Genomic DNA, 23,638 nt, shown 5'->3' with positions numbered 1-23,638 from the left:
AGTAGGTTGTCTATATGGAAGGTATATCAGAGTATATTTACTGGCCTGAGAGTCCACCATTAGCGCTGATATAACAGGCTAAGTGTCACCCTCTCTGGACTCCCTTGATTTAATATCTCTGGGACAGGGACATTTCAGGTGTTGGAGTCCTGGAATGCTGGAGCTGGGGGAGCAGAGAGCAGGTGTCCCACCACCTCTTGCTATAACTCTGATAGAGGCAGCTGAGAGGCACCACTCAGAGCCATACAGCTGGTTCTCAGCAGACCTGGAAGCAGGCCCCAGGTCCCCAACACTCAGCCTGCCCAGTACTGCACACTGCCTCTCGGTACCACATCAATGCAGAAAAGCAACTTAGATGTGCATTTTCCAGACTTTGCACAGCTAGAGCTAAATGAGAAAGGGTTTGGAGTTAACCCCAGGGAGTTTACCCCAGTCCCATTCCCCATGCTTGTCACCTCTGCAGAGGCCTGGTTTCACTTCTTGCTCAGAGGGACGATTTCATGCTCCTTGGGCTGGCTATCTGCAGCTACTCTGCAGCCCACAGGAGGGCACAAGATTTTCACCTAAACACCCATAGTTTCAACTTCTCTGTAAAACTAGATCTGGCAACACTGGCCCACATTTCCTCCTGGACACAATTGGTTGGAGCCAGGTAGCTATCTCTAGTTTGCCACAGTCCCCACTGCTCCCTGTAGTCCCACACCTGGGCAACTTTGCTCTTTGTGTTACCTGCTTGATCCCTTTCTCAGCTCTGATCCAGCGACTCCGAGCCCTCCGTCACCACTGCTTCCCCTCCACTTCCCAAGGCCCAGAAACCCTAGAGGCCCAAATCAGCAGACCCCACGCTTGCCTCCCTCGTGCCCTCACTCACTGCAGGATGCCGATGTAGTCCTCCACCGTGGCCGGGTGAGCCGACTGCCAGTTCTTCTTGAACCCGATCACCAGGATGTTGGGCTTCATTCGCCCGAGACCTGCGGCCTATGGGGAGTGGAATGAGGTGAGGAATCAGGCTCACAGGCCCGGGGCCTGTTCTGTGACTAGGGTGGGGCTCTCCATCATGTGGAGAGGACCCAGGAAATACACCCCCCTGTCCAGGGTCCCGTCTGCCTGGACACACCTGTGAGAAAGGCAAAGCTACAGCCAAAGCCATCCCCTGTGGCCTGTCCCTTTTGTTCTGGATTATCCCAGCTCCTATTTCTCTCTCGAATTATTTCTCATAACGAGGGACTTGAACTTGGATGTCAAGTTGGAGTATTCCTGGGTCATCCAATCCATACATCTTTGATAGTTCTCTCTTCTTATTTCAGTGTTTAAAATATTATTTAATACTTTGAGGTGAAATTCACCGTTTTAAAGTGTATAATTCGGTGGCATTCGGTACAATCACAATGTTGTGCAACCATCACCTCTCTCTACCCCCCAAATATTTTTATAACCCCAAAAGGACACCCTGCATGCTCTTTTTTCAATTTTGAGGAATATTTAAACATTTATCAAAATATACATGTAACATTTTTTTCACTTTGCTATTGGTAAATTATATCTTTAAAAAAACAACAAAAACAAGATGAGCCCACGGTCCCACCACCTGCACAAGCTTCCAAGTGTCCTGTGTGCTCGGAGAAGGGCCCCGAAGCAGCATATCTAGGGAGGCAAGGAAGGTGGGGCTCCTGTTGCAGCAAAAGGGACTTCAACCAGCCCTGAGGATGTCCTGCCTTCCAGGTTGTCATGCCAAGTAATAAAACCAGCTGGGGAGCCCCAGACCCGCACACCTGCATGAGAACCTGGACCCCACTGCGGAGGTCCTCGGCAATGACATCTGAGTAGAAGGCCTTGATCTTCCTCTTGTTCAGCCACTTGGTGTGCCCGTTGGCAATGGCCCGGAGCTCAGGCATCCTCTGCTTGCGGGGTCCCTGGGAGGCACAGGTGACATTAGGAGCTGCCTTTGCCCTCTGGCCTGAAACTCAGCCCCTCTCCTGCCCTGGAAGCTGCCCCCCCCCCCCCGGACTCCGCAGCACCCAGTTTCCAGACATAGGGGAGGGAAAGAGGGGGGTGGGTGATGTCCCTGTGGGTGGACATCTGGCCCCAGGCCCCCGAGGGAGTGCTGCCCCACCTCACCTCCAGGGGGCACTCACTATGAGCACGTGGCCGCAGATCATCAGGCTGAGGTTCCGGGTGAAGGTGCCCACAAAGTCCACCAGGGCCGGACGGAAGTTGGGGGGCCCTGTGAGCACCAGGCACTGGGGACTGAGGAGGGGAAGGGAAAAGGGCATGAGCCATCGGGACAAAGCCCACAGGGGGTCTGGATGCCAAAGCAGACACCCAGGATTTCCACCACCTCCTGGTCTCCCTTCTTAGAACCACCGTGTGGCCTCCAGCAGGTTCCTACACACTTTGGACCTCATCTTCCTGTCTATGACTCAAGGGTGACTTTCGGGGCCCTTCCAGATCTTGTGGTGGCCACCACACTGTGTCTCCTTTGTCCTTCCTCCTGAGGCCACCAAATGCTCCACTTGGGCAAATCACCCTTTTTACTACTCCACCTGGTGCTCCTGCCTAGTCCTGCATGGTGATGGGAAGAATAAAGACTGAGGAGGGAGGCCCATCACTTACGAGCTCACTGTGTCATCTGGGTGGGTGACAACCTCTGAGTCAAGAGGCAGCCAAGGATCGTGGTCAAGGGCCACTACCAGACTCAGTAAGAGCCAGCCAAAATTGGCCACTCAGCTGTGTGACCTGGGGCCAGTTACTTAACCATTCCACCTGCTTGGTCCTCTTGGTTGGAAATGTCAACCGGGGTCCCCCGACAGACAGGTGGTGCTCCTCTACCTCTGCACCCTGTCTGGCAGGGGCTGCCCACATCAAGTGGCAGGTCTTGGAGCCTCCCGGAGCAGGCCATGGTGGCCCTGGGTCCCAGGAGGCCAGAGGCCATGCTCACCGGTAGTTTTTGATGTGTTCCTCCACCTCGTTGAGGCCCACCGAGTAGCTCAGGGCTAGGTTGTAGGAGCCGGCCTGGACCGAGGAGCCCCAGTTCACCTCTGGGGAGCGGGGAGCACAAGATTAGAGACCATGGGGAGAAAGCACGCATGCAGAGGAAGGGAGTGGTGGCATTCCTTACACACGGAGCACCCACTGGAGCAGGGCCGCCTGGTGGGGGCACAGCCTCCACGTCTGTTCTTAACGTTTGCACGTACCATATGGCTACATCTTTAAAAGCTACACATCGAGGTATTCAACTCTACAGAATATTCCCCTCCCTTGACAAACAGACCTTTGCCATGACCTGGAAGGCCAAGTTCAAATGTAGAATTCTAGGTTTCCCTGGAGTTCTGAAACCCCCCCAGATCGCATCACCCCAGCATCCTTGCCTGTGTGCATGTAGACACCCCTGTGTATGTGTCATGCTTTGTCCCTGCCTTACAATCAGCCAGCCCTTGGTCGCCCCTCAGCCTAGGTGTGTACACCAGGGGGCTGGCCACTCTCAGAAGGGCGGATCTGGGCGCCCGGGGGAGGGTCTAGAAGTGGAGGTGTTGGCTCTGAGTGAGAACATTCCCATAGCCCCTCCCACCATGGGGAGCCCAGGGCCGGATGCAGGCCCTTTAGCTGGGCTCGAGAGCAGGACAGCCTGCTTGGCAGCCTCGGGGGAAGGAGGGGACACCTAGGCCCTCAGCAGCTGATTGCCTTCACCTGGCTTCTTGTAGATCACGTAGAGCAGGAGGAAGAGGACCACCCCGATGGCGATGAGGGCCGCCCACCAGGTGAGAAGGAACATGATGACCACAGAGATGACCGCCCCAAACAGCGCCGCCCACTTGCTGTAGTATCGGAAGGAGGGTCTCCAGCCTGGATTGGGACAGGGGTCAGTGGGCGCGCTCAGCCCTCTGGCCAGGGCCTGGGTGGCAATGCCAACAGTGCCCAGAGCCGGGGTCCCAGCCTGTGCCCGCCCACCCACCCTGCCTCCTGGGGCTGGGCCTGCAGGCTCCAGGAGGCCCACACGCCTGTCTTGCCAGAATTCTGCCATGGCGACAGGCTACACTGAGGAGGAGGCGCCCAGATCCAGCCAAATTCGGCTCCGAGGCGTCCAGCGGCAGCATTAGCCCGGCTCCCGCGGCTGGTGCAGAGCCACACGGCAGGCTGCGCCAGGGCCTGTGTCCAGCCCACCAGCAATTTGGGGCTAATTAGAGAGTCTTCCTCAAGACTCTTTACTGCCATCCATCAGTAAATTTTCATAATAAACATACAAATCTATGACGTCTGAGTGGTGCCCCCTAGAGTTGTGCAGTGTTCAGCCTGCTGGCACCCTGCCTGTGACTTTGGGCAATTCTCTTCCTCTTCTGGGGCATCAGACGTTGGCTGAGGAAGGTACCAGGAAAACCTCTGTACACTGTAAGCACTACAGGAATCCATGTACGGTGTACATTGTAAGTGTTTGATAAAGGATAGCTACTATTATTATTTACGTGGTGCCTTTCATTGGTTTCGATTTGAGAGGTGACCTTGGTCTGCCCACTTGCGTCCGTGCCTCCCGCTCCCCCCTTCGTTCCCCAGCCGCCTCCCATGGAGGGGCGAGGGGCTGCCTACCGGGTGAGTTGGTGATGGAGGCGTGGAAGCAGCTGAAGTTGATGAGGGCGTAGGAGCACAGGAAGAAGTTGGAAATGATGGGAGCGATGGTGTTAAGCTCGGCTTCAGGGACCCAGGGAGAGAGAGAACAGTCTGTTGGGCAACTTTGCCAAGGAGCCACCTGGCACCACTGTCAAAGGGTGGGGGGCCCCAGACAGGCCTCTGAGGCTCAGTGAGTCTCAACCTTCTCATCTGTGAAATGGGTCCATCATTTTGTGACGCTCAAAGGGCCAATGTTTTGTAAACTGTAAACTGCCAGTTTTAAAGGAGATAGAGGGCAATGTGAGAGTAGACCCCATCTGGCAACGAGGTGATCAAGGACAGGGGCTGTCAGTTTTTGTGTGACCACAAATTACAGTAAGTAGAGCCAAGATACACATTATCTTTGATCTGAAGCCCTGAGACCATATCACAATGGCCCTCACAATGGACCCACTCAAGAACTAGCTCCTTCCCCTCCCTCTCTGCCCTCCTGCTTCCCTGGACAAACTTGCATATAAAACTCGGGGCCTGCTTGCGGGGCTCCCAAAACAAGACAAGCATCTCCTCACATATATATTCCACTGAATGGCCACAGGAGCCCTGCCCCAGACCTTCTGAGGCCATGTCCTCAGTCTGAGGTCTGGTCAGACCCTCGGATAAAAAGACACCAAATCCAAGTCGGGGTGGACTGCAGGGTGAGCAGGAAACCAAGATGGGTCAGGATCACCAGCCTAACTAGACGTTTCCATCCCATGGGTGTGGTCCTGCTGCCTCCCACCTGGTTCAGGACCCAGGAGTGTCCAGTGCTTGGAGAGATCCCCTGAGTGGAAATGACTGGACCATTAAGGTGAGTCTCACGGATTGGTGATGCTGGCCTGAGAAGCAAGGATTCAGTTGTGGCAAGATCACAGGACCACCAACAGCCGACCCTGTCCCATTCCTGTCCACAGGGAGTGGGACCAAGGAGTCATCATGCCAAGACATGGCCACTGCCCTTGCTCTCAGTGGCCACCTCTCTCCTAGCAAGTTCTGACTTGTTGGCTAAGTAATCAGGAAGTACTGGGGAGCATGCACACGTGAGAGCATACGTATATGAATGAATGTATGTATGCACATTTGTGTACATGTATACTATGGACACTTCCTGCCATCTGGGGCACACCTGCTATGCACTATTGTTCCCATTTTGCACACGAGGAAACTAAAGCTTAAGGAGGTGAAGTGATTTGTCCAAGGTCACATGGTAAAGCCAGGATAGAAAGTCAATCCAACTCACTGATGAACTGGGATCTTTCTCCTAGGGCATCCCCTACCTTGAAGCCCAAGGGATCTAGCAGCTCCCAGTGGGCAAAACAAGGTTTGTCTAGTTAGTACACCTACAGAGATATTGGTCCCACTGTTTGCATCAGCTCTAAGGAGGGGACCAGTCAGCTTGTCCTATGCTCAAAAGGTGTCCTGGGGCTAATTTTGACCTGAGGTGGGATGGGTGGGGTCCCAGCTGCCAGGGCCCAGGAATGCAGAACCAAGGAAAGCAGAGAGGGTTCCCCCTAACAAAATAGGAGGGTTCACCTGCCTGGCATGGTGTGGGAGCCACCAAGCCTGGGTATAGGGGAAGGGGGAGGGGCCACATGACCTCCCCAAGTTCTCCTTCCAGCTAAGGCCTCACTCGACTGAGATATTCACCAATTGCCCGTTACCTATGTGGCCAAAAGGGGGCCACACACTACACCTGACAAGCTCAGGGGAGGCCTGTGTGGCGGCCTTACAGACTCAAAGTAACCACATTGGATGGTCTGAAATTAAAACTTTTTAACTAAAAGCAGTTTGTGGTGGGTTGTGATGTCCTAGGTTAGAACCTTCCCTGACAAAGCTCAGCTTTCACCTTAACTGAGCCTGTCTATTGTCTTTTGCATCTACAATCACATACCTTTGGAATGTCAGGATAACCCCCTTTTTATGGGCCCCTCAGGGCACAACCAATGCACCAGGGTGGAGACCACAAATCCTCTCATCGTTACTGTTATTGAGTTAATGGTTGACTGTTAACTATCCTGCTCCCACCTATATAAAAGATCTATGTGTCTATCTTTTTACTTTTCACCCAGTCCCAGGCGTTTCCCCGCTTTGCTTTCTCCCACCTCCCTAATTTATCACCAGTGGATTTCACGTAACCCACTTACGTCTTCTCTTTTGATTTTAGTGTATAGAATAAGGTGCAAAAATGCCATTTTCTGGAGCATTATCTTGATCCGTTGAGATTTTGCTTCTCAGCAATTGACAGTTTGGCTCAAATAAACTAAGAAAAATTCTCTACAGGTTTGAATGTTTCTTACGTTGACACCTGCCAGGCCTGGCTGGGCTCTGGGCACCCGGGTGAGCAGAAGGGAAAGAAGCCCCGAGCCGTGGCCCTCAGCCGCCAGGAGAGGCCAGGCCCCTGTGCAGCCTCCAGCCTCTCACCGATGATGATGAAGGCCACCGCGATGGCGTAGGCCAGCAGGTAGCCGCGCACCGGCTCCTTGTTCTTGCCATAGCCCTTGCCGAAGAAGCCGATCAGGGGGTACAGCTGGTCCTCGCACAGGCACTGTGGGCACAGGACGCAGCGCTCAGCCTGTGGCCGGGCCCCCCCTCCCCTGCAGCCACCTGGACCCCAGGTCCTGCTAGCTCCCTCCTGACCTGGCTTTTGTGTTACCTGGGAGTGATCTCCCCCCCTCCCACCTCACCACGAAGACAGCCAAAGGGGAAAATGAGAGAAGTGAGTGGCATCGGGTGAAACCTGATGGTGGGGTGACAGACAGGGGACCGGGCTGTGCACGGGAGAGTCTGGGTGGGAGATGCAGGTGCTCTTCAAACACCCCAGAGGAAGGCGGCTGCTTTCTGCGAGTCGGCTCACTAGCCCCCTTTCCTCCAGTCTAGACACCCCCGTCATGTGACACCTCCTGGCCTCTGTAGCAGTCACCTGGGGACTCTTGCACCTGGGCCTCCTAGACACTAACCAGTCCCCCCTTCTGCAGCCTCACCTGGAAGACTTTGGCAGCAGAGACGAGGCAGGCCAAGGCAGAGGAGAGGGTGGCCCCGAAGATGCCGGCCGTGATCAGGGGTGCAAAGCCTGACACCATGCTCATGGTCTGCAGCAACATGGGGTTCAGGGTTGGCATGGTGGGGGGTGGGCCTGAGTCCCTACCTTGGGCACCCCAGTCCCCTCTGTCAGCAAGGGTTGGGTCCTGATGCCTCCATCTGAGTCTGCAACCATCACCCTGGGATCCAGTGCCTATCGAGACAGGGACTGGGCCCAGTGACCCCCACCTGAGCCCAAACCTCTTTCCTCCAAGCCTGGGACCCAGCTATCCCCAGCCCGCCCCTCCCTGTGCCTGGCAGGGCTGATTTCCCGGCCCAGGTCTCACGTACCTGGTAGTAGTTGATGAGGCCATAGTGGCAGCTGTGCTGCTGGGAGCACTCTGTGAAGTTCCAGCCATAGCCACAGGCCAGCCCCTCGCAGGCGCCCAAGCCGGGCATCACTGTGTCGTTCACATTCCCAGAGGCATCACGAACCACACAGGAGCCTGACGAGAAGGGAGGGCGTGAGGAGGTCTGTCTCCCTCCCCTCTCCTCCGGTCCCATCCCCCAAACGCTGACACTTCTGCAGAGGGGGAGAGGCTGCTGACATAATATGATGGTAATAATAGTGATAATTATTATATGACAATGTAATAACAATGACGATAATAAAGACAATGATATTATCTAACACACAGGAAGCTCTTGTGATGTGACAGGCACAACCCTGGGAAGCAGGTATTACTATTACTTTTGTTGTCTTTCTGCAGAGGCACAGCAAGCTCAGGTGACCTCTCTAAGGTCACAATGTCCTCCTTAAAGTGGAGACCTGGGTCTCAGGCCATGACTGGCTGTCACCTGGGCCATGTCCCTTAGCCACCTGTGAATAGCTTACCTCACAAGGAGCAAGAACACCTGTGAGGATCTCAGTGAGAGGCAATTGTCAGCAGCTCAGGCCTGGGTTCAGAGCCCGGCTCCACCACTCAGTGGCTGTGTGACCTTGGGCAGGTCATTGAACCTCTCTGAGCCCTGTTTTCTCCTCTGTAAAATGGTGGAAGTGACAGCGCCCTAATTAAATGTGATAAGGCAAGTAAGGGGCTGGGCAGGCCCGGCTGGTGTGGCTCAGCGGTTGAGCGTCAACCTTTGCACCATGAGGTCCAGGTTCGATTCCTGGTCAGGGCACATGACCAGGTTTCAGGCTTGATCCCCAGCAGGGGAGGTGCAGGAGGCAGCAGATCGATGTTGATGTGAATGTTTCTATCTCTCTCTCCCTTTCCTTCCTCTCTAAAAAAAAATCAATAAAAGCGTTTTTTTAAAAAGGGAATAAATCTCATTTGGTACATCAGCAGAAAGCTGATGAATATTCTATTCTATTGATCCTTCCCTAAGACCTCCTCTAAATGCCCAGCCTTTAAAATCCCTGAAAGTGAAGAAGGCCCTGGGGCTCTCTCCCTCCAGGGAGCATGCCTTTGCCATTCCCTCCCCACCCTCCTTCCCCCCGCAGGCACACATCTCCTAAACTCCAAGGGACCCCACAAGACTCGCAACCAGGGGAGCAATGGGCATCGGCAGCTCACCCCAGGCTAACCCCTGAACCTGGCTCCAGGGCCCCCTTCTCTCTGACTTCCCAGTGAGCCAAAGCCGCCCGGCCTGGGCTCTCCTGGTGCTTCTTCTAGGCCCTTCCTTGTTTCACTGTCCTAAGTGTTTTTGCTGCAGCCAATACATTTTTCCTTGCTTTTCTACACATTGCCTCTTGATTGAAACCTTTCCTTCAAGAAGACAAGAACCAAGGTCTCGTCTCGCTGGTAACACTACTATTATTCCTATAGTCAGAACATAATTTGTCCTGTAGGATTTTCACACCCTTGAATCTGTGACCTCAGATTTGAAGGGACTAAAGAGCCTGGTCCCCCACCACCCCATGAAGATGTTCTGGTCACCACCAAGGTGCCCTCAAAATAAGGTCCAAGGCTCTGCCTTCTGGGATTGCAAAGCCCTCCCAGCCCAGCTCTCCCTGTTAGCTGAACCCCACTCTGTGACCCCCTCCAGTGGTCTGGGCCGGCTACTTACCGATGGTGGCCGAGATGGCCAGGTAGGAGATGGTGGTCCAGAAAATGGCCATGAGTGTTCCCTTGGGGATGGCTATAGCAGGATCCTGGGGAGGGGGGCAGAGATGGCATCAGCGCTTCCAGGCCCTGCCCTTGTCCGAGGCTCAGGCTCGGGATGGGGCACAAAGAAAAAGGAACTTCGCCATTGAGGACTTACAGAGGACAGACACAACCAAGGTCACAGGGCTAGACCACATCCAGGGCCTGGGAGCCCAAAGCTGAGAGAGGAATTCCAACCAGCTCCATGCCTGCTTTAGGTATTGCTGTAGCCAAGACACCGGCATAAAGCAGGTGCTCAAGAAATGTCTGTTGAGTGACATTATTGTGATAAAGTTGAGGCTTCTTTCTTCTAGAAACTCACATCCTCAGCCCCCTGTGTGTGTGGCCCTGGGCCAGCCCCTGACCCTCTCTGAGCTCGGCTGGCTCCTCTGTAACTTGAGCGTGATGGTGGCAGGAGTCCTTGCGGCTGCCAGGAGGATAATGTTTAAGAAGGAGGCGCCATGCCCTGGCCAGTGTTGCTCAGTGGTTAGAGTGTCAGCTCTCGGACGGAAGGGTCCTGAGTTCGATTCCAGCCAAGGGCATGTACCCCGGTTGCAGGCTCAATCCCCGGTCCTGGTAGGGAGGCAACTGATTGATGTGTGTCTCTCACATCAAGTTTTCTCTCTCTCTCCCCCTTCCACTCTCTCTGAAAAGCAATGGAAAAAACATCCTCCAGCGAACATTTAAAAAAAAAAAAGGCGCCATGCAAGCCCAGTGGTAACAATGACCATGACCTTGGCAGCTAGTCTATTCTAAGCACTTTACGCAAATTAGCGCATTGAATTCTCACTCCCTGCCCTGAGAAGTGGGGGCTGTGTCAACCCCGTGTTACAGGTGGAGAAGCTGAGGCCCAGAGAGGTTTTAAGAAATTTGCATAAAGTCTCCATGAGCTGCTCTTCTGCCAAGGACACGCTGTCCCTTGGGATGGACAGAGGGCAGGATCCAGGAGGGAAGGCCCCTTTAGGGCTTGAGGGCATTTAGGACAGAGGGAAGGTGCCCCCACCCAGCTCTGAGACAGCTGCCGGCCCCGAAGCCAGCACACTGGGCCAGTTGTAACCTAAGAAGCTTGATGAAGCATCTAGATAAATCCCCAGGCTACGAGGATCTTTAACAGGGCTGGGAGGGGAGCCCAGCTGTCTGAGCACAGCCAGACCTGGCAGGGACCTCAAGGTAGGTGGGCCAGGCCTCTGCCGGCTGCCTCCTGGAGACAGGAGAGGAGCTGGACAGAGGCGGCCGCTCTCTGATTTCCAGGCCTCGCTGTGCACCTCTAGGGCGAAGGTTCGAGATTGTTGCCAATGCATGATTAGTAATTCATTTAAGGAAATGCACCAAGGAGCACCTTTGGAGGGGGACTGGAGACTGAAGGGCTTCCAGCGCTGAGCCAGGAGCCTCACCATCCACCCTCTCCTTCGATGGGCCTGCCAGAGACTCCACCGGCTTTCTCCTCTCTCGGAGCCCAGCTCCAGCCCCACCCCCACCCCCACCCCCACCCCCACCCCTACCCACAGGTTCTGCTGGAGCCCCTGCCCACAGGTCTTTCCTTGTCCCCCAAGTCACAGCACTCTGTATCTCTGCTCTCACTTCTCATTTGCTACGTTTCACCACTACTCACTCAACAAACATGTCCTGAGCACCTTGCATATGTCCAACCCTTAGCTGGATATAGAGACACAGAGGTAGGCCTCAGCTCTCCAGATGCAGGGGACAGACATAAAAGTCCTGACATCATTATACTGGGGACCATGACGCTGACGGAAGCACTGGGAGAGATGTAAGGATGGACGTGTTATTTGAAAGAGGAACAGACGTTACGAGGTAAAGAAACAAGGGTAAGGAGTCCTGGAGAGCAGAGGCAAAGGCTAGGGGAGAACAAGGCAGAGCAGTAGATCCTGGGGCTGGGGCAGGGGTCATGGTTGTGGCAACAGTGTTTGGGGCCTTGAACACCGAGCTGAGGAGCCTGCCTGCATCAAGAGAGCCGAGGGCACTGGGAGGGTGTTGGCCCAGCAAGATGTGCGGGATCCAGTCCGAATTTCAAAAGGTCAAGCTGGGTCAGTCTTCCCCTTAGGCTGAGACTCCCACGAACTAGGGAGAAAACTAGCTCCTTTCGGGGGTGGCTCTCAAGGCCTAGAGAGCTGCTGGTGTCAACCAACAAGCTGAGAACTGAACCGAGTGAGTGGCATTGACTTGGATTGAGTTGAGTTGGACTGGACTGCATTTCAGAAACCCTGGCCCCGTGGTGCCAGGCTCAGTGCCCAGTGGGAGACCCTGGTAGGTGGGCCAGAAAGAAGAAGGGATGGGCGTGCTGCTCACCTTGAGGTCCCCAGAGATGTTGGCTCCTGCCAGGATGCCTGTGGCCGAGGGGAAGAAGATGGAAAACATCCCGAAGAAGCTGCCGTCCGGGCCCCGCCAGTCGGGCACCAAGTTCTGGACAAAAATGTCCCCTGGAAAACCAAGGCTGAGTCAGGCCACCTGGAGGGCTTTGCCTCCTCAGTGAGCCCAGCTGGGCAGGAAGGGGGCTTCGATGGCAGCTCCTGGCCTTGGAGTTGGGGGTCCCATCCTTCCAGTGCCCACAGAATGGGCCAGATTGGTGGGCAGACTGTCTTTGTCCCCATGGGCAGGGGCCCCAACCTGCGCATACCCCGGTAGCTGAAGAAGCCTCGGGAGGCCTTTTCCTCGGACGGGGGGATCAGTGTTCCCACCAAGTAGTTGGCAAAAGAGACCATGATGACCAGGAAGAAGAGCACCTGGGCCTGGGAACAAAGGACCTAGAGGTCAGAGGGCCTGACCCCATCTCTTCAGGGCACCCGAGCACCTGCCCAAGGTCCCTCCCTCTCTCATTCATTCATTCATTCAGTCACTCATTTGCCACCATCATGCTGCAGGCTCTCTTCTAGGAGTTGACGCTATCACAGGGCTCCTGTCTGGTTGACAGGTGGGGAACATGAATATAGAGTGAGAACAGGGTTGTGATGGGGGCTGGGTTGGGGGCTACTTTAGCAGGGTGGCCTGGAAAGGTGTCTTTGAGGGTCCTACAGGAGGAGTGAGCATCAGAATGATGGGGCCAGAAGCTTGGTGCACTCAAGGGGCAGGGGGGGAGGCCAGTGTAGCTGGAAGTCAGAGTGAGCGGAGGGGAGATGGTGGGGGCCAGATCTAGCCAGGTCTGCCAGCTATAGCCCAACATCTGTCCTTCCCCATTTCATGGTGCCAACCCTCTGATTGTTGGCTGGACATGGGTTCAAATGACGACCACGGTCCCCCAGCACCCCTGCTGCTAGGTGTGGCCATGAGACCAAGTTCTGGCCCTGGGATGAGCAAAGAGGTAATTTCCCTTCCTGCTGACTGGACTGCGGACGTGATGGTGGCCATCACCGACCAGGTGGATGAGAGTCATACCCAGGGTTGGAGAGGACACAGGATGGAGGAGTCTGGGTACCTAAGCCCCAGGAACCGGGGACGCCTGGACTGTTACAGGAGAGAGAAATGAATGACTCTTGTTTAAGGCCCTTTCCTTAGGGTCTCTGTCCAGGCAGCAGATCTTAAAGCCTTGCGAATACAGATAAGAAGAGGCAGAGCCAGGAGCAGGACTCGGTCTCACAACTCCCACTTCTCCATTTGACACTCCCATGTCCCCTCTCCAACACCCTGTCCTCACCTTGGACTCCCACTCCATGCCAGCCAGGGAGATGGCCAGCAGCACGGTGACGGTGACCACGCCGATGATTCGGATGTCGTTGACGGGGTCCACGATGGGAGAGCCGTACTCCTGGGGGGAGGGAACAGCCAGGCTGCCCGCTGCCCTCTGAACCCTGCCCCCTAGACTCCTCCACCTGAGTCAGCTCATTTCTGGGTGCCCTCTCACAGGAAAACAGACCCAAACACCTTCCCTGCTAATAGATCCTCCGGAGCACTTGCTGCAGGGCCTGGGCAATTTGGCCCTAAAGGCAACACGCACCCCTGAAGGAAACTTCTGGGAATGGTCTTTCTTTGATGAGATTGTCAAGATGACCCACAGCAATCAGACCGTGGCCTTGGTCCCTGATGGCAAAATGGGCCAAGGAAGGCCCAGCCTGGGTTGGGTGAAGGAGACTGAGATAGGCTGTGGGCTCCCTCTGCCCCGGGCAGCCCCGGCCTCACCTGGATCAGGCCTCACCTGAATCAGGTCCCGCACCGTCTCTGCGAAGCCCACTGTGTGCATGGCCACACCCACAGCGTTGGCGAAAGCAAAAATGAGGCCGATGGAGCCCCCTAGCTCCGGACCAAGACTCCGGGAGATGAGGAAGTAGGTGCCACCTGTTGGGGACAGAGCCAGGAGCCATGAAACCAGAGGAGTCAGCTGGCTGGGGTGGACTAGGGCAGGCAGAAGCCGAGGCTGGGAGAGGGTGACCATGGACTCCAGGGGGCCCACAGCGCAGGAAACAACCCAGGCCATGCGTGTGTGTGTGTGTGTGTGTGTGTGTGTGTGTGTGTGTGTGTGTGTGTGTATGTGACTGTGGAGCCTGCCCAAAGTCCTCACCTGGAACCAGAAGGAGCAGCTTGGGGTGTCCCAGTTTTGGTGGGGATGGGGAGCCATTCAGACACCCATTCTTGGGGTGAAGCCTGGGGGACCTACAAGAGGAGGTGGGGTGGGAAAAGGCAGTAGTAGGGTAGGGTGGGGCCCACCTGACTTGACCTTGCCGTTGGTGGAGATGGCTGAGATGGAGAGGCCAGTGATGGAGGTGACCGTGACCGAGAGCAGGATGATGATCCAGGTCAGCACTGTGGGGATAGGTGGGGATGTGATCACCCCAAAACTCAGTCAGGGCATTTCCCAGGTAAGGAGCCATGTGAAAAACATGAGTCAGTCAACTGATTCGCCATGTAACTTAATCATTTCCCTTCTCTCAGCCTCTGTTTACTCATCTGGAAAATGGGTCTCTGTCTACCTCCTGGACTACCCTGAATAGTCAGGGAGCTATTGAGCAATACGCAAAGGACCGTTAGGTATGGAAGGGAAGGTGCCCTCCTTTAATATTAAAAAATAAGGTAATAGTTACCACTTGGTGAGCACCTCTGGGTGCCAAGTCCTGTGCTGTTTACACGCATCATAGAAACCCCACAATAAATCTGTGAGGTAGAGACAATTATCACCCCCCTTTTATTGATGAGGAAACCAAGGCTCAGAGAGGTTAAAAAACTTGTCCAAGGTCACACAGTATGGCATAGAGCTAGCATCTGGACACAGTTCTGTCCAGAGTGGGAATTTCTAACCTGGATGCCCCATAGTAGAAATTGGCTCCAAGAGGTTAAGTGACTTGCTGAGGGCAAACAGAGCCAAGGAGAGCCCTCAGGCCTGCTGACCTCATGGCCCATGCTCCTCTCCACACCACCCTGACCTCTGTCACTACAGGGGCCCAGGGTCTTTGGAGTCCAAGTTCAAGCACACCTTCCCCTCCTCCCCAAGGACAGCACTCACCAATGCCCGCCTGGGCCGTAATCCACGGGAGTCGCAGGTAGAGAATCACGCCCCAGATATTGAGCATGCAACGGATCTGGGAGGAGAGGGGGTTCAGAGGCCACCTGAGGGGGCCAGATACCCCAAGGCCAAATACACAAGTCCCTGTTCCATCACAGCATGGCATCGGGCACCTAGGCCTAGCAGTCACCTGGGTTCTTTCTTTGCTTTACCCACTCCAATGCCCCTCTTGTGCTATGGGGCAGGGAGGGAAGGGAGCCCAGAGACCCACCTGCCCTCTCCCCACTTTCCTGCCCTCTCATTGAGGCCTGAGGATGGGCTGCAAGCATCGTCACCCCTCCTTTACTCCAAGCCCAGGATCCTGTGTTTGGCAGCCCCAGCCATGGCCCCAGGAGCCAGCTGTTGGCCCAGGGCCTAGCATTTAGGGGGAGTTCAGTGAATGCTGAGCCAATGCCCCACATACAGGGAGTAATCAGGCCTCGGGTTGCTGTGACTTCAGCTTCCAAATTTAAAGCAGAGCCAGAGTCCTCAGCTGAGGCTCAAATTCCCAGTGGGAAGGTATTGCCCCAGTCAGGTCTTGGGCTGGGAAAAGGGCCTGTGGAAGATTTCTAAGGCCCTCCATCTGCTCTGAGATGCTGAACAGGCCATGCTGGGCTCAGATCAGGAGGGAGATCCAGAATCTGGATATGAACCTCTGGGAGTGGAGTGGGGCTCATGGGTCTGTGGACGAAAAGGGGCCACATACTAAACCTGACACGGTCAGGGGAGGCAAGACCTAAAGTAACCACAAAGGATGGTCTGAAATTAAAACTCTTTAAAACTAAAAGCAGCTTCTGGTGGGTAGTCAGGTCCTAAGGCAGTATTTCTCCCTAACAAAGGTTAATTTTCATCTTAACTGCCCGTAGGCTGTCTTTTCCATCTGAGATAACATACCTGATTAACATGCCTTTGCAAAACAAAGTAATTTTCCCTTTTTCGGGGCCCTCAGTGCACCAAGGTGGAGACCGAAAACCCTCTCATTGTTATTGATATCTTGTTAATTTGGATTGTTAACTATCCTGTAATGGCCTATGTATAAAAGAAGTGTGTGTCTATCATTTTACTTTTTAGCCAGTCCCAGAGGTTTCCCCGCTTTGCTTTCTCCCGCCTCCCTAACCGATCACCAGTGGATTTCATGTAACCCACTTACGTCTCCCCCTTTGACTGTGATCTATAAAGCAAGGTGCAAAACTGCCATTCTCCGGAGCACTCTCTCAATCCATTGAGGTTTTGGCTTCCCGGCATTTGTCCACAATTTGGCTCAAATAAACTCACAAAAATTCTTCACAGGTTTGAATTTTTCTTATGTTATCATTACAGATGGAGAACAGCCAGCAGGCAGTTTGCAGGGAAGGTCAGAACCCAGGCCCACTGCCTCCCAGAGAGACTAAAGCTTTCTCTTAAATCTCATGCAACCCCCTCTATAAAGTCCCATAACGTCTTCCGAAGCCAAGTTCACCTGATTCTTTGCTGTCTGTAGACTTCCTGGCGCTCTACACTACAGCGAACTTTCCCTCTTCCCATCACGGGCAATGAGAAAAACACATTTGTGGATTTATGTGTTTAGTGCTGCCTCCTGGTGGTCCTTAGGGGGAAACGCAGTTTCTTCTAATTCCAAGGCAGGCATTGCTCCGAGCACTTTACCTTCATTGACCGGTTTAATGCTCATCATTTCACAGATAAGAAAACTGAGGCACAGGCTAAGTAACTTGTCCAAGGTCACAGGACATATGAGTAACCAAAAAGAGATCTGCCCCAGGGCCAGGTCTCAGTATGGGAGTCGTAAAAGGAGGTCAGGAAGTACAACATCAGAAAAAATTTGAGGTCACTATGCAGATGGGGAAACTGAAGCCCGGGATGGCCTTTGGCCCAGCCACTAGGGCCTGAGAGTCAGAGCTGAGGCTGGCCCAAGCTTTATTTCCCCACACTCATTCCCAAGCACCCTATTTACACCCAACTCACCATCACCCCCTTGACCCAGCCGAAGCGCACGGGCTCCCCAGGGCTCTTCTGGCTGTTGGCGCCTCCCTCTTCCTCCACCAGCCCATCCGTCATCTCGTGGCTGGGCCGGCTGTCAAAGGTCAGGGCGTGCAAGTGGCTGCCTTCCTGCTGGGAGCCCGGAGACCACAGGTGAGGCAGGCAGGGGTCACAAGGCAGCTCCCAGGCGTCCACCCTCCACAGCCCAGCCTCCCAGGCAGCAAACCCAGCAAGCCTCTTCACTAGTGCAGCCCCTCCTTCCTTTCCTCTCTCCATCTCTTTTAGGTGTGTGTAACCTGTTTGCATGCTTCCACTGACTGGGAGCTCACTCCCTCTCTAGGCAACCTTCATTTGCTTGATTGGGTTGCCAGTGACCGGACAACATGTGCCCAGAGCTTCACAGCTCCCATGTCCACATTTCATTTGGGCCTCTCCACCCATCAGGAAGGCATTTATCCTCATGGCATAGATGACAGAGCCGAGGCTCAGAGAGGCTAGGTAACTGGGCCAAGGCCACACAGTAGGGAAGGGGCCAGTCTTCTGAGACGATGCTTACCTTAAGGAAGGAGTGCAGGTCAGCCAGGGTGGGCCGGACCTTTCGGGGCTCACCGGGCAGGGCGCTGTTGGCATAGTGCTCGTAGGCTGGTACCACGTCAATAGTGTTGTAGCCAAAGGTTCGCATGTATAAGGTGCTGCCATGGGTCAGGTGGCTAGCGTGGCTGCTGTCATAGGCAGCCGGTGGTGGGGGTTCATCCCCCCCTAGCAGGGTGCTAATGGTAAAGCGCCCACTGCACAGAGTCGGGTCCCCGGGCGTCTCAGACGCCGGCAGCTCTGCCATTGTGGCTCTGAGTGTCAGGGGAGGGGGCCAGGGTCGGCGGGGACGCGCAGGGTGGCTTTATAGGCTGGGCCAGCAGCAGAGAGGAGGCAGGGAGGTTGGCCCAAACCGCCCACAGCTGGTGAGCAGGGTCCCTGGACTGGGTGGGGGGCAGAGCACGTGCCTATTGCTGTCCTGCCCACCCTGTGATCATGTGACCGCTGAGATGGCGGCCTGTGACCCTGCCTGTGACCCCGCCTGTGATCGGAGGGCAGGGTGTAAAGGCCTGGTGCCCCGCCCCAGCTGTGAAGGGCCACCCAGCTCCAGAGCTCCCCTGGCGCTGAGGCTTTGTATCTACACAGCAGCCTCCCCCCTCTCCCCCCGCCCCTGCTTCCTTCCCTCCCCCCAGAGGTCCCGACCCCAGCGCCCTCCCTGCTGACCGGCCTGCACGCTCACCTGTCTCTGTCCCACTCCCAGGTGTGGGTGGACTATCGGCTCACAAGAAAACCACTGATGTCCTCCTCACCCCCGCTGGGTTTTGCGTCTTTCAGCCATTCACCCATCAAACCTTTAATGCCCACCCCCATGCCATGGGTGGTGACAGCAGCCGGAACATCGCCGGGCACTGCGCCTGTGCCCACAGTGCTGCTGAGTTAGGGGGAGATGGACATGGGAACAGACCAGGTGAGCGGTGGGGAGGGAACGGGAGAGAGCGCTCTGGAAGAGCGTCAGGGCGGGGACAGCCAGGGATGGGCCAGGACAGCCCTGACCAGAGTCTTGGAGGATGAGGCAGGGGATGAAAGGAGGCCTCAAGGCCACCATCAGCTCCAGGCACCTGAGCTGGGCTTATGCTCAGGCTCTCGCCATCCTTGGGAGGGACACAGAGGACACATTTTCTCTACCTTCCTACTTTTCTCTCAGACCTGGGTTCTTGAAGCTCACATGGGTCCCCAGAAGAGCAGCTCTGAGATGCTCAGAGCCCAGTGAGCCAGCACTGTGGACTGAGAACTTGCAGAGGGGCTTGGCTGCTCCTGCTGTCCCCCTCTCTCCCGGTACAGAGGGCCCAGGACAGTTGTGCCCAGCTGCAGGGCCAGGGGACAATGCTCAGACTATTAGAGCAGCAGCGGTGTTAGGGAGCCACCCTCCAAGATGAGATGTTTAAACTGGAGCCCAGGAGCCCCACAGAACTGTGCACAAATTTTTATACCTAAGTGCATTTTTCTGGGAAGGGGGACATACAATTTTATCCAACTTTCTGGAAGGCTGGCCCACAGGGGCACAGATCTGGGCCTATCAAGTTCACTAATGATTCCAAGCAACTAAAGAGCACAGAGTAGGTACTCAATAAAAGCTTGTTGAGTGAATAACAAAGGGCACCAGACCAAAGAGGGCAGAGAGCAGCCGCCAAAGGAACACTTGGTGGACAGAATTACCCCAAAGGGAGGGCTTGGTGCAAGGGGCAGCTGCTCGGGGTGCTCCCAGTTCAGCTGGGGGTGGAGATGAGCTCAGGATGACAGGACTAACCCAAAAGGTTTTGATCACTATGAAACTTCTTGCAAAGTTTGTATCTTTACCTTATGTGTTAATTTTATAGAAAGACTTCTCAGGGGTTCCTCTTCATGACCCCCAGCTGGCCTACCCCCTTCCCAGGAGTCCCAGCCCCTCCTCAGAGATGCTTCAGCGGGACTGGGTCCCCAACCTTCATGACAGCTGCCAGTGGGGGAGGGCTCGGAGGTGAGGACTCCAGGGCAAGGACCCCAATCGTGGTCAATGTTCTACCTTCGGGCCCCACCCCGCCTGGTGGGAGAGAGACGTGTGAGTTAGCTTGAGTTACCCATTCCTTCCCTCCAGGCAGATCTTATCACCCTCTGGATCTTAAACTGCCACCTGACTGGCGAAAATCACAGCTGCCCAGCAGGCCCTCGCACCATTCCTCCACACCCTGTGCCGGGAGAAGCTGGGGAAAATTCCTGATTAAGATCTCAGGACCCGAGGGCGGGAACGACCAGGGCTTGTTTCCAGCAGTACTGGGGCCATGGGCTGAGTGAGGGGCTGGTTTGCTGGGTGACCCTGGTGACCTCTTCTTCCTGCCTCCGTGATGCCCAGGCCGGGTCATCTCCAAGGCCCCTTCCAGCCCTGGAGGGGAGCAATTGCTTCAAGGAGCCTTTCTGGCCTCTCCACATCTCTCTGGGGCAGGAAAGGCTATAAGCAGGACCCCTCCAAGGGCTTATCAATGGAACAGGCTGAAGGGACTGTGCCAAAGCACAGACCACACGTGGAGGGATCCCATTCATTGGAGACCTGCTCACAGAGACCCCCCTCTTGGTGGGGACACAGTGCTGGGTCAGACGCAAGTCCTGCTTCCCAGGACTTCAGCTTCCAGGTGGCGCCCACAGCCCTTCAGGTCTGAGACCTGGGACTCAGAGTCGGAGGTACCTGGCTGAGGAAAGCCCTGTGTTGGGGCCACAGGGGGTCTCAGGCTCCATCTCAGTTCTCAGCTTCTGTGGGACTTTGAGCAAGTCACCTGACCCCAGTGGGCCTTGGCTTCCTCAGCAGCAAAATGGGAAAGCCACCCACTCCTGTGTCAGTTAGGGCTCACCTGTCCAGCGTCGGCCCTGGCTGAGCGGCTGAGGGTCCCTTCACCATCTCCTGATTCTTGGGACAGGGAACAGCAAAGGAACAGAAAAGACTCAGCAGTCGGGAAACTACCTAGAAGCGACAACCCTAGACCCAGGGCACCGAAATGTTGAGGACAGGGGCCCTGCTGCAACCTCTGGATCTCAGGGCCACAGAGGCACCTAAGCAATGATTGTGCCCCTCCTGTATACCAGGCACTGGAACTCACAACGTAGCCTATCAGACAAACCAGCAGAGGAGGGAGGCCGCCCGGAGAGAGAGGGGAGCTGGGAGCGGGGAGAAGGGATGGGTGGAGGGGATTCTGGGGCATGGGGTTTGGGAAAGGAATGGTCAGTGCAAGGGAAGAGGTGGGTGGGGTGGGGGGTGGGGGGAAGAAATGGTGGGACATGAGGCTGAAAGGGGTTCAATTGTTTCTTCATTGACACACATTTATTGAGTGCCTACTGCATACCATGCTTACCCTGTGCTAGGCAACAGAGGCACCACGGGAAAAAAGACAAAGGCCCTGCCCTCCTGGAGCTCACATTCTAGTGGGGGAGACAGACAGTAGGTAGACGAGCAATCATTATAGTACATTTAGTGATAAGTGGTATGCGGAAAACAAAGCCTTTTTCTTTTCTTTTTTTTTTTTTTTTTTTGAGGAGGGGCATTTGCCCTCTGGGAATGGGAAATTTGAGCTGAGCTCCGACAAGGAGAAGCCACTCATATGCAAGCAGGTCTGAGCACAGGGATTCCAGAGGTGAGGGCACGTGCAAAGGCCCTGGGATAGGAGTATGGTGTGGGTGGGGCTTCAGGACAGCAAGGAGGCAGGTATGGCTGGAGCAGAGGGGCCGAGGAGGTGGGGTCTGAGACAGGCAAGGGGGCCAGGGTTAGAAGTTCCATGTTCTAGTATGTGAGGGTCAGATTTATATTTTTCAAAGATCCCTTTGGCCATTGTGTGGGAATGGACTGTGGGAGGCCAAGATCAAGGCAAGGCTGGTCAGGGGCCAGTGCAGGGGCGCGATGGTGCTGTCAGGCCAGGGGAGCAGGGTGGGAGATGAGACACCTTCTGAAGGCGGAGCCCACAGAACCAGCCCATGAATTCGTGCAGGGCAGCGGCTCCAGAGAGGAAGGGAACAGGGAGGAAGGACACTGGGGGAACGATGGTCTCATTTCTGAGTAGGGAACCTGGAGAGGACAGTGAATGCCAGAGCTAGGAGCTGGCCTTGCTTCTGGGCGTCGGCTCCCTTCTGTTTCTGGAAAGCTGCTGGGGTTGGCTGCGTGTGGTGAGCGGGGCAAGGCAGCAAGAATGGGGCCAGGAAGGATTGGAAGGGGCTATGGCAACAATCAGCAAGGACAGCAGCCTGGGCTAGGAGCCCTGGGGCTCAGCCCTGACTGCACAGGGACTTGAGCATCATCACAGGGCAACCCCTAATAATGCTGACTCCCCGGCCCCAGCGGGAGCTTCTATGGGCCTGGGGTGGAGGAGGGCCGGGGGCCAGCATCCGCATTTTTGGAAAGCTCCCCAGCTGACCCTGAGGGGCAGTCCGACTGAGGCCCCTGCTGGCTAAAAAGCACACTCTTCACACAGACGCCCCACCCCACGCCGTCCCCGTCCGCGCACCCTGGTCCCACGAGGCTCCCTGGAGAGGATGGGTATGATGCAACCCTGGTGTCGTGAAATAGCCGGGTAAGAGGATGCGCTGCTCGTCGGCCTGATTCACAACACCAGCTGCAGCAACCATACCAGAACTGCCGGCTTCCTCCTCTGGATGTGGCTTCGTGGCTTTGAGACAGTGACCGGCCTGTGCAAACACCCACCCCACAGACGGCTGCCCTGGACCAGCACATCAGGGCATAGGGCTGTGAACGAGGAAGGCTGGGTTCCTGCCCATGGGGGCTCACAGACTTGCTGGTTCTGGGAAGAGGGGAGCAGACACGAAACCCTGTGCAGGGCAGCGGGACAGGGCCACAACGGAGGGACCAGGCACTGGGAAGGCCCGGGAGCCAGAGGCTGGATTGCAACCTCCCCAGCAACCAGGACCAAGAAACTGGGATTTCTCCTGAGCCTTGCCGACCACATAAGTGTGTCTATTGCATTCCTGGTCCTTCTACCTGGACAATGTTACAGCAATTGGACACTGAAGGACCTTGAAGCTACTGTCTGCTAATGCAAAAAGGGAAATGTGTTTGATGAGTTAACATATTTTCATTGTTAAAGGAAGGACTCCTGTTTTTTTCCTTCATGGTCAGACTTGCTTTTTAAAAAAATCTATTTAGCCAACATTCATTCCACAAATAAATATAGATACTTAATATTGTACTGGGCACAGTCTGGCTGTTCTGAAGGATACACAGAAGGACAAGGCATGATCACTCTCCTCAAGGACCATACAGTTCATCAGAGGTGGTTGAGCCAACAATAGCCACAACCCAAGGCACCAAGGCACAGACCCCTGGATGAAATGCTACGTGGGCTCAGAGAAGGGATGACTTCCTCTAACTGGGGCAGTGGGGGAGTGGGGTGCATGAGACCGCACAGGTAGAATAGAGGCAAAAAGAAATAAGCAATCACTTAATGTTAGCCAAATGTTAGCTTGGAGCTAACACTGGCCAAATGTTAGCTTGGAACTTCCTAGCAGCCAAGGCAAAAAATACAATCATGGTCATGAGTCACTATCTGATAAAAGAGTGAGATTTCATCCCCCCCCCCCTTACTCTTCTGATAAAGAAATCTCCACCAGCCCTTTATCCCTCCATCCAGGCTTAGCTGAGATTTCTAATACAGAAGTGGCCTGAGTTCAGTCCTGCCCCATCAACACAACCTGAAGCAGTAATGCTAATAAAAGTTCAGTCCTGTAGTAACAGATATAAGCACATGTTCTTCCACTCTGACGGCTCTGCCCCTGTGCTCTCCAAGAGATCAAGGAGCCAAAC

The 23,638-nt window shown here is 55.1% G+C and overlaps 1 protein-coding gene across 4 annotated transcripts in view; it reads right to left on the bottom strand.

Moving 5' to 3' along the window:
- Positions 1-18,109, bottom strand: part of SLC12A3 (solute carrier family 12 member 3) — a 32,485-nt gene extending 14,376 nt beyond the window's left edge. For 2 of the 4 annotated variants that reach the window (XM_087827225.1, XM_087827226.1), the window contains exons 1-18: positions 17,828-18,109; positions 17,257-17,403; positions 15,256-15,331; positions 14,463-14,558; positions 13,954-14,093; positions 13,456-13,566; positions 12,442-12,553; positions 12,114-12,244; positions 9,727-9,811; positions 8,008-8,162; positions 7,620-7,727; positions 7,060-7,183; positions 4,582-4,683; positions 3,688-3,843; positions 2,939-3,038; positions 2,136-2,247; positions 1,773-1,913; positions 872-978 (exon numbers count right to left, since the gene is read on the bottom strand). In XM_087827225.1, the coding sequence (XP_087683351.1) occupies positions 872-978; positions 1,773-1,913; positions 2,136-2,247; positions 2,939-3,038; positions 3,688-3,843; positions 4,582-4,683; positions 7,060-7,183; positions 7,620-7,727; positions 8,008-8,162; positions 9,727-9,811; positions 12,114-12,244; positions 12,442-12,553; positions 13,456-13,566; positions 13,954-14,093; positions 14,463-14,558; positions 15,256-15,331; positions 17,257-17,403; positions 17,828-18,109 (2,285 nt within the window). The remainder of the gene's footprint in view (positions 1-871; positions 979-1,772; positions 1,914-2,135; positions 2,248-2,938; positions 3,039-3,687; positions 3,844-4,581; positions 4,684-7,059; positions 7,184-7,619; positions 7,728-8,007; positions 8,163-9,726; positions 9,812-12,113; positions 12,245-12,441; positions 12,554-13,455; positions 13,567-13,953; positions 14,094-14,462; positions 14,559-15,255; positions 15,332-17,256; positions 17,404-17,827) is intronic. The other 2 variants (XM_016221000.2, XM_016221001.2) reach the window with 1 other exon arrangement.
- Positions 18,110-23,638: the final 5,529 nt, after the last annotated feature.

Source organism: Miniopterus natalensis, chromosome 18 (assembly GCF_054644295.1).
Source record: "Miniopterus natalensis isolate mMinNat1 chromosome 18, mMinNat1.hap1, whole genome shotgun sequence".
Lineage (NCBI taxonomy): Eukaryota > Metazoa > Chordata > Mammalia > Chiroptera > Miniopteridae > Miniopterus > Miniopterus natalensis.
Note: the sequence above shows the minus strand (reverse complement) of the source record. Positions and strands in the feature narration are given on the sequence as shown.